Below are 10,839 nucleotides of genomic sequence, written 5' to 3'. Positions count from 1 at the left end.
TATAAAAAAAATTACTAAGGAAACAACGCATAATTATGTCATTAAAAATAGAAACGAAAAAACTTCTTTAGTTAGTTTAAAAGAATAAACTATATATTTGATTTGTTTTAAATTCAACAAATCGATATAACATTAATCTATACCAATTCTAAACGCAGTTTAAGATTTGCTTACAAATATTGAGAATAATAAATATCTCACTTTTTAAAAGAATTCCTAAGATAATTCAACTCTTAATAAATGTATTATTTGTATTGCCACATAAAAAGCGATTAGTTCAGAGAAAAATTAAAACAAAAAAGAAATATTTATTCTTTAAACTAAAACAACTGTCATCCTTTTATTTAATTATTTATTATAAAAATTTAAAACTATAGTATCTTGAATTATATTAACTAATTAAAGTTAAGAGACAAATATTTAAAAAAACAAATTAATAGGCAATTGTTTGAATTTAGACGATAATGTTGATCCCATGAAATGAATGAACACGTGGCTACATATTCCGTTTTATGAAGAATCACGGGTAAATAGTTGGACCTTAAATTATGTGAAACACTGTACTTCCATCACCATGCGTCTGCGTATCTTACTATCAGATGCAAACCCCACACTCTTACTCTTAGACACCAATAACTATTATTTAATATAATAGAATTTGTAAAGAAAAAGAGAGTAAAAAGTAATAAATAATAATAAACAATATTCACATTTTATAATTTTTATCTGCATTTTTCTAAACAGAAAAGAAAAGGTGTAAAAGTGACCGTTAGAAGAAATCGATGATTTATCTCTTATGTTCTGAACTAATTACTCACAGCCTATAAATTCTGAATGCACCTCCAATGCTCCAATGGATCTGTTCTATTTCTTCCTCGTTGCAAATTCCATCTGCTTTTTCTTCACACGCATTTCATTCTCTTGTAAGCTACAATCTCGCTCTAGTGTACTCTCCAATGCTACTGTAGTGTCATCTTCAAAATGTTTCTGCTTTTCACTGCTTGCATGTTATTATTGCATGCAACAACTGTCACATGCACAACCTACCACGACACCATTCCCAAAATGCTGCCTTCCACAAACTCGTCCAGGTGGATCGGACCCACCGGACACCGAGTTATCACCGTCGACATTAACGGCGGAGGCCATTTCCGATCAGTCCAAGCCGCCGTCAATGCTGTCCCGGACAACAACACAATGAACATTCATATTCAGATAAGCCCCGGATATTACATGTATATATATCATTCTTCTTCTTCTGGTTATTATTTCATACGCATTAACTTATTATCATTCATTGCATTACTTAAATGTATGCAAGCAAGTAGCTAAATTTCGTTTTGCACGCACTTCTGTTCCATTAATTTATAGCTTTTCAAACAATTTTTTTGTTTATTAATGGCAGTAAAGTGTTTGGTTTTGTTGGTGCAGAGAGAAGGTGGTAGTGCCCGTGACGAAGCCGTACATTAGATTCGAAGGAGCGGGGAGAGATGTGACGGTGATAGAATGGCATGACAGGGCGAGTGACCCTGGTCCCAACGGCCAACAATTGCGTACTTACAGAACAGCTTCTGTTACAGTTTTTGCCAACTATTTCTCTGCTAGGAATATCAGCTTCAAGGTAACTTTTCAACTTCAGTATATGCTATGCTCTGTCATTGTCAATGCATTTATTGACACTTAACCCATTTTTTGTTTGCATCTCTAAAGATTCTTTTTAACGTAACATCATAAGAGTTTTGAAAATGCATGTGAGTAAAAACTGTTTCGGAAAGATCAAGCAAAGGAACTGAACAAAATCCATTCTTTTCTGTTTGTAAAGAAGGGAAGAGAAGAACATTCCCTACCCATTTTTTGTTCTGGGTATATGTGGAGTTTAATGAGAAAAAACTTGTGTTGCGTGTATGATGATGATGTATTATTATAGAGTCAATAATTATCTGGTAGATGGGTCCATGCATTGCATGAATTAACCACTTTATACTATTACGAAGCGTTGAATTTGTGGACTTGGATTATTCCTTTCGGCTAAAAGTTTAGATGCAATCAATAAATTAATATGAAACGGTGCAGAACACTTCTCCGGCGCCGATGCCGGGAATGGAGGGGTGGCAAGCGGCGGCGTTTCGCATTTCCGGGGACAAAGCCTATTTCTCCGGCTGCGGGTTCTACGGTGCACAAGACACTCTCTGCGACGATGCTGGCCGTCATTACTTCAAAGAATGTTACATCGAGGGTTCCATCGATTTCATTTTTGGAAATGGCAGGTCCATGTACAAGGTAATATTAATTTCATTAACCTATTTTTGAGTATTTTATTCTACATGCTACCATGCACCCTTTAATTTTTATCTTTTCTTGTCAGAACAAAATTGTTTTTCTCACACTGTTCTTATATTATATTTGATCAAACATAAATTTCATTAAATTATTATTTCATCTTTTTATCCACTTTCAGTTTGTTTTGCTTTTTTTAAATTTGCTAGGAAGTAAGTGGTGCACGACATGGTGGTTTGCATGAAAAAGGATTTGAGCTTTTTGCCACTTTGCCATATATAAATAAATCAAACTTTTTCTAACTTTTACAGCTTCACTGTTTTGGCTTTTTGTTTGAAATTTCGTACCTACTCACACGTGACTTCATTGTGCTTTTATTCTCAAAGCTGGTTCCATTTTTTTTTAATTTAACTGTACGTGCTTTCTTATATTGATCGTTTTCTATTTTCTCAAACTATATTTAATAGAGAAAATACAAAAACGAAATCCAAGCGAAATTTATAACTTTAGTTACTTATAATAAAATAATGATAGCATCAAATGTTTCAAAGGTATAGCATATGGTGAATGTATTATTTTTTTTTTAACAATATAATTGCCAGTAGTTTAACTTCTTCACTCATTCCGTACCAAAAAATAATTTGTGGAAGTTTAAATGAGCATAAATGAATGAATTATCTGTTGTACATAACGAGTGCTATGTTTTTCTTTAGTTTATATTTTAAAATGCTGTTCCAAATACGCGTTCTTAATAACTAAAGTTTTAGTTATTCCAACATAGTGTTTCGATTTTAGTTTCTATTTTATCATTTGTTTGTTTTTTGTTTCTTTAAAAGATTTTATCTTTTAGTTTTTTCCGTTAATATTCTTTATTAAATCTGTTAAGAACATCATCCAGATGATATAATTACATAATCACATGATATGTGAACCAAGTATATCGATTAGATTAACAGTAATAAAATCATAGAAAATATCACCTCAATGTTTGAGGATTAAAAGAAAAATTTATAATTCTTGTTTTATTTTATAAGATGGATATATGTAGCTACTTAGATAAATTATATATTAAAGCGTTATTAAAACCTGGTTGAACTTTCCACCCTTAGCGACTTGTCTATTTTACTCTTTCGTAATGTATGCTATCTTTGGTTTATATTAATATTAGTTCCAAAAAACATATTATTTTTAATTTAATCCTCATAAAAAAATATTTTGTATCTTATTCTCTATAAAAAAAATTATATTTTATTTTAGTCTCCGGTAACATTTTTCAAGACATCAACAGTATTAAGTTAACAATTCACAATGTGTAATAACCTCATCCTGACTGTCAGAGTTAATAAAAAATTGTCATTGAAGGCTAAAAGCAAAAAAAAAAATCAAATAAAAAAAATAACCAAAGCAAAAGCATTATTCTATTATAAGATCAAAAGGTTAATTATGCAAAAAAAAAAAAGAAAAAAAGAAGCTACTTGACCAAAATTATACTAAATATGCATAAATATAATAAGTAAAAGTAAAATCATTCATGTGTAACAATTTGGACCCATGGTTCATGCAAGATATTATACGCAGCATACCTTGAACTAGATAGAACACAGTTATTTTCTAATTATATATTAAGTAATAATACACTTATATATATTTTATCTATAATTAGTATATACTTGTTTACTTTTTGTCTTTTTTTTTTTATCAAACCATATAATACATAAACTTATCATTTTTATTCTCTCATTCTATATGTATATTAATTGTTGATGACATTAATCATTTTTCTTATATACGGATGATTTAATTGCATCGTTTGGTTCAGGATTGCAGGCTACACTCAATTGCCACGAGATTTGGGTCAATAGCAGCCCAAGATAGGAAATCCCCATACGAGAAAACAGGCTTCGCATTCGTACGGTGCAAAGTGACAGGAACAGGCCCAATTTATGTGGGCCGTGCAATGGGCCAGTACTCTAGGATTGTCTATGCCTACACCTACTTCGACAACATAGTTGCACATGGTGGTTGGGATGATTGGAACACTTCCTACAATAACAAGTAAGACCTAACAATATTCTAGTCATATTAAATCATACAATTTTCTTTGGGTTATCCACTATCATTTCATACTATATGAATCATCTTACTATGGTATGTTTCTTCCAATTTAAATTGAAAATATTTATCTTGATTTGGGGTGTTTAGGACTGTGTTCTTTGGAGTGTACAAATGCTGGGGACCAGGTGCTGCGGCTATACGTGGAGTCCCATTAGCCAAAGAGCTAGATTTTGAATCTGCCCACCCATTCCTGGTCAAGAGTTTTGTTAATGGGAAACACTGGATGGCACCCTCTGATGCTTAGCTAACAGCTGAACAAGCTAAATGCAAAGAGCCCCCAAAACAACATATTGCACAGCTTTAGTCCACCCAATATCATTGCTGTCATTTTTTCATTTTGTGTTTAACCATAGGAAATTCATCCATTCAATCTTTAAAAGAGGGGCCTTTGTTTCGCAACTGACAAATACAGTTGAGGGCCTGATTTGTATACTGTATACTCTTCTATCACTTTTCAAATGCCATATCTTGATTCTTTTATTATGAATAAAATTTCATTTCCGTGTTTATCAGCTGGTTTTACTGCAAGGTTAGGGGGAGGGGGACTTTACACAAAACTCCTACAAAGGATTTTGGTGTTTGAATATTTGATAATATATAGACAGAATGGCTAGTTATGGCATCATTTACTAATAAATCCTTTACAGAAAGAATAATCCGTGTATCTTACCTATAAATCTACTGGTGTTTTTCAGCCTTGCAAATAGCTAGTCATTACTCATTATGACGGCAAATGAATCTCAACAAATCAGAAAGCAAATTTTGTTTGCAACTAACAACTCGTAATTTAATTTCCAGCAGAAAATATTGCTATATAGAACCTTCAAAGGAGACTTTAATTGTGGTTTCCTCGTAACCTTGTCGTGAGTAGGGTAAAACATTGTAGCACATAAAACTATCTTATTCTGACACGCGAAAATCAAATATTCCTAAAAATCTGTAATGTAAACCGTCAAAGAGACTTGATAAATGGCAAGAAATAGCTTCACATTATGCAACAATTTTGCTGACCTTCAAGCATCTCTGGAGATCTGCAGGAGAAAAAGTTCACATCAGTTGATGCACATACAAGAATGTAGTTTGAAAACTGCAAGATGTAAAAAAAATGGTAGTGATAAGTTTCTGAATGACAATGGATGCTGCCAGATAACCGGTTTTGTTTTTAAAAAATATATATTGGAAAGCATCCTATCAGGGGAGAGGAGGTATCCTGGGGAGGATCAAAGCTTAGATAAGGGTGATTCATTCCTAAACTAGGATCTAGTCAAATTCTACATAAAATCGTAGCTTTTATATGATGATTCAATAACCATTTCAGCAGTAGTAATTCACCGCAAGTTAGATCACTGTTTAAGCACTAAAATAAAAGATACAGATTTTACAGATTGAACGAAGCCATTTATTTTATTATCCAGTACTGATTATCAACATAAGTGAGAACTGATACACTGAGCTTCAACCCATAAACAACAGCTATAAAATCAACATACACCTCTTATGTAAAATTGCAAGACAAAAAACTATTCATCTAGTTCAGAGTTTAGGAAGCTAAAAATAATCGATGCTTATTTTCACACGAGGGTCTTATTTAAAAAAAAGAAGTAAATAATGATTAATACAAGTACATAGTGTGATAAACACCACCAACACATAACCAAGGGAACTTACATCTGGCCAAGACTCGCTAAATCGAAATCCGGAGCAAGCTCCTGGACGATTTCATTTGGTGGTTGTCCACATTCTTGCATTTTCTGCATGAGCTCGACAATCTTGTTAAAGTTTACGGCATCATTTTCGTAAACTTCATTCAGGTTTCGTATCAATTCATATTGGTGTGCGTAACGGTCATATTCTTCTTTGCTTAAGCTAGATTTGTGGTCTTCCAGCCACTTAGGATATTTTTCTGCTATTTCTTTCATTGGTTCGTGCAGAATCTCTTTGGACAGAAGTTGCTGCATCATGGTCTCCACAATAGATTCCATATCCTACACAAAATAATAATAATAACATTATTAGCATTAAATCCAGGAAAGGAAGTCAAGATACGGTATTCCCATGATGAAAACTTAAGAAATAGCACCATTAGTAGTTACAATATCTTTGATGCCCTTAATTACTTGCTTCCTCAGTAAAAATTTATAATAAAAACATGGCAAATTCTTTGGTCTAGTTTGGTTAGCTTCACATATTTAACAGAAGATATAATAGAGGCTATGTTTATATATGAAAAGAAGTATTCCAGGCCTCGATTTCTGCTTTGCTTGGCCTATCATCTGTCACCAGTCTCTTTTCCGAGCGGAGCTTGGCATAAGGACACATAAAAGTTCGTACAGTTCAAATCTCACTAACTTTTCATTCTCTTGATTAATAGATTCCAACTTTAATTCTTCATTTAGTTTGAACTTCTTTAAGAAAAACAGAAGTTATCAGTTGAATACAAAAACCAAATTAAATAAGCTGTCATCATGACAAACAACCTTTGACTCTAGTTTTTAGAAAGTGAATTTCAAATCTAATTTGATCTTATAAAACCCATATAATGAGATTTACACCTATTTATATATAAATTTGCTCACATATTTTATTGATGTGGGATCTCCAACGGTAATATATGAACGTGAGTTGTTGCATTAAAAGTAAGATCACTGCATTCACATTTCCATAAAGGAAAAACTTGATACGCATAAAATAAGGGCCAACATCTAGGCTAGGATGAACTGAATTCGTAATTTCATGACATTTGGACTCAGAAAATACCAAACATGGTATGTCATCACAATGGTACCAACCTAGATTTCTAATGTACGAGCAGTTGGATTTTGTCATTGCATAAAAAAAAGTAAATCCCATTTTCAATTTAAATCATAAAGAAAGAGCACAAAGGAACAAAGGATATATACGAGCAATCAATCACCTTCATAAGGTAGATTCTAGCAAGTACCAGTTCAAAAGTGCCTCACAGGTAGACCACCTACTGTTAAAGTTGAGTCCCCCTCCCCACCCCTTCCCAAAGTATCAATATTGCAAGTGAATATTTAGGAAATGCATGAAAACTTATTAAAGAAGCAGGAGGGACATCTAATAACTAATAAAAGTGGAACCTCCAAATTGATTTCTTTTTTATTGGAGTTTCGATAAAAAATCTTCCAAAGGGATTATTGGAAAGAGTCTATAATCCACAAAATACAAATGCAAGAAAAAAGTCGTAGCAGCTCAAGACTGATGAACATTTGACTTTCAGGGGTAAATGATTAAATGTAATTGGGAATGTAGTGCTAATCTGATAGGCAACCAGTAGTAAAGAACATGAGTGCAGAGGGCAAGGAGGGGATCAGATGTCAATAGAATTGACTATAAATAAGAGCGAAAGGGAATTTAGCTATAAAGTTAGAAATTGGCTCAGTTATGAGAGGGGAGGTGACCCTCAAACTACACCCATTCATGTAACTAGCAGTCAGTTTTTTGGTCACATTGAGTAATATCACCATACCATTTGAATTACCATATTTTTTTCATTCGTTTTATCTCTTTTCCTCCTCTTATGTATCAGTTGACTACCAAAACATTGAGATGTCTATATGATGCCCCAATATGCATATGTGCAGTATAAAAGCACATTTTTTTAAAAAAAAAAGATAAAAACCTACGACATTACTGATTTGCCTCTGATACACAACTATTGACAGGTTAGTGCAAATAAATATTGGTCCCTTAGCTCCAATCTGTCTCTTTGATATATTATATTAACTTTTGTGTGTGTGTGTGTGTATTATATTATATTAACTTTTGTGAGAAATGATAGGAATATCATACACAGGAAACACCATAACAACCTAGTCCACAGTTCATGATCGTCCAAAGCAGCAGCAGAGAAATTAATTGCTAAGAGAAAAAAATGACAGTTGCCAAACCAACTTTCATCAGATTTCAAGGGAATTCTCAGTCTCCTGGAACAGAAGGCTGGTGTTTTTCTATACACATAGACCAAACCAAAGACCTAGGTTCCTTACACTCAAAGCAAGAGAAAAAAAAACTTTGATGATTACTCAAATTCCATCTCAATGGGGTGCGGATAGGTTTGAATAACCGGTATGTAGCCACAATTTTGGCTGCAACATCAGGGTTTTAGGAGTTTCCACAACCACAACACGGCAATTTAAAACCCTATATCACCACACCGCCCCCTCTCACATATCCAAACTGTTAGACTACATGAAGGTGCAAAAAACAAAGCACAAATAACTGCCCCTAAAATCCATTACCGATTTTCACCTCACAAGTAGATAACACGACAAACTTAAAGCGCGTTGACAAGAGAAAAATACTGAATTAGTAAATCAAGTAAAAATTGGTGCAAAGGAAGAAAAGGAAAAAAAGTAATACCTGAGAGCCAGCAAGCTGCTCAAACTGTTTGACCCAATCTTCCATCAATGCATCCTTCCCCAAATCATCAGCAGCAGGAGGGTTCATAGACTCCAGGCCCTTCACAGCCTCTCTGGTCTGCTCCCTCAGCTTGTTCAGCGCCTCCGCCACGTGGCTGTCCTTCGAAGCCTTCTGCTTCCCCTTTTTCTTCGTTCTCAAATCAGGTAAACCCATGCCCAATCCCTGAACCCCCGACGGCAACGAAGGACTCTCGTTTTTGCTCGCAATTGCTCCCCCACTTCCAACACACAATTAAATTAACACATACACTCAAAGATTCAGTAAAAGAAAAATAAATTAAAATATTGCAGAGTCGAACAAAGGGGGGGAAACGATAACCTTGGAAGAGAAGGATTAAGGTTGAAGGACTGAAAATCATCCAAAGCACCTGAAATAATCGAATGAAACAGTTAAATAATTTAACATAAGAGAAAGTGAGAGTTCGTGAGGAAGAACGTACTATCGAGGAGTTGGTCGAGGTCTTGAGAGGAGTCGGCCATGGTTGTCACCGCCACACAACACTGCTGCTATGGCTAATGGAATGAATAAACTAACTATGCAGTCTTCTTTCTCATCCTATTCCAATTACATTGTTCTTGGCATTTACCATATAAATATTCTTTTTTTTCTTTCTAGTTTTTTCCAATTATATTATCATCATTCATTCGTAATCATATTTTTTTATCTAATTTCGTTAGATTTTTTTTTATCTAATTTCATTAGATTCTTTTTTTGTTTTTTCTCTGCTTCCAATGTATGTCCACGCGTGTCATTTAAATATATTATAACCTTTTTATTTCTTTTTTCTCAAAACAAAGAGGTATATGTTTATTTATATATTTATATAATTAAAATAAATGCTTTAATAAATAAATTGTAATATAATTCAAATTAATATATAAATTTTATTCTTTTAAATTACAAAGAAAAAATAAATTCTGATATGTGATTATTTTTAACTACTGCAAATTTAAACAGTATACATAGAGATTAAATATGAAGATGAAGGCGTTGTACATTAAAAAAATTATATATTATAAATTTAAAGCATAAGTTGTATATCAAAAAACTATTTTTTATACATTCCAAAATATCGATTCATTATTTAAGTTTTTCACCATTGTAAAGGTTTAAATTTAAAAATAAAACTGAAAGTATTATTTTTACATTTACATTGTAGTATATAACAATGAGTACGTGAATAATTTCTTTTGGTTGACCTCTTTAAAAGCGTTTGTACTAATAATAAATAAATGGATTGATTGTTGTTGAATGCAACTCTGGGATAAAGGTTGTGCATAAATACAGCAAATTATATTATGACATCTGTCTGTTACAAAATGAACAAATAAAAGAAAAATAAATCAACTTATTCATATAGTTGTCTCATCCAATAACTATTTTCACATAATCAGACTACAAATTCTAAACCATTATTACCAGCTGGTATTTTCTTCAGGTCCTCTTAAGTTCAATTACAATCTAAAAAATTATATTAAGCATTTATTCTTAACTAAACTTATGCATACTATATGCAAATTACTCAGGAAAATCTCATACCAGATAATGATATACTATCATCATATATAAGTCTTATAAGTTATATGAGAATGTTTTCGTAATTATAGTTATTTTTTCTTTGACCTAAATACAAAATATAAACCTTATTTTTAAAGAAAAAAATATTGTTGTTCCAAATCTAAATTGTACTATATCAATATTCATATTCATTATTTATATTTTTATTCATTATTCTTCAATACGAAAGATATTTAATGTTATTTTTTTTAAGAAAAGATAGAAAGAAAAATAAATAAGGTAGGGAAATAGAGAAGGCATTAGTCCTGTTCTTTTGAGTGGATTTGAGAGAGTGAATTTGAGGGGATTTGAGAAAATTTGGAGATAAATTTTTTTGTCTTGGAGGTAAGCGGGAGTGAATTTGGAAATAAATTTTTTTAATTTGTCACGTCAAATACACGACAAAAAAAATTATCTTCAAATCCTCTCAAATCTCCTCAAATTCAT

At 32.4% G+C, this 10,839-nt stretch overlaps 2 protein-coding genes across 2 annotated transcripts; one reads left to right on the top strand and one right to left on the bottom strand.

Moving 5' to 3' along the window:
- The first annotated feature begins 873 nt into the window (after positions 1 to 873).
- On the top strand, positions 874 to 5,382 carry LOC124827848 (putative pectinesterase 68). Its single transcript, XM_047300999.2, has 5 exons — positions 874 to 1,235; positions 1,432 to 1,621; positions 2,074 to 2,280; positions 4,097 to 4,332; positions 4,480 to 5,382. Exons 1-5 carry the CDS (start codon positions 982 to 984, stop codon positions 4,634 to 4,636), a joined length of 1,044 nt encoding a protein of 347 aa, XP_047156955.1. The 5' UTR covers positions 874 to 981; the 3' UTR covers positions 4,637 to 5,382.
- LOC124827849 (peroxisome biogenesis protein 19-2-like) lies at positions 5,133 to 9,431 on the bottom strand. Its single transcript, XM_047301000.2, has 5 exons — positions 9,275 to 9,431; positions 9,154 to 9,202; positions 8,776 to 9,052; positions 6,061 to 6,377; positions 5,133 to 5,423 (listed from the first exon to the last, which is right to left on the bottom strand). The coding sequence occupies exons 1-5, from the start codon at positions 9,312 to 9,314 to the stop codon at positions 5,378 to 5,380; spliced, it is 729 nt and encodes a 242-aa protein (XP_047156956.1). The 5' UTR covers positions 9,315 to 9,431; the 3' UTR covers positions 5,133 to 5,377.
- Positions 9,432 to 10,839: the final 1,408 nt, after the last annotated feature.

Source organism: Vigna umbellata, chromosome 1 (assembly GCF_029865625.1).
Source record: "Vigna umbellata cultivar VRB3 chromosome 1, Vumbellata_1.0, whole genome shotgun sequence".
Classification (NCBI taxonomy): Eukaryota; Viridiplantae; Streptophyta; class Magnoliopsida; order Fabales; family Fabaceae; genus Vigna; species Vigna umbellata.
The sequence above is the reverse complement of the archived record's forward strand: the minus strand, read 5'-3'. Positions and strand labels throughout refer to the sequence as shown.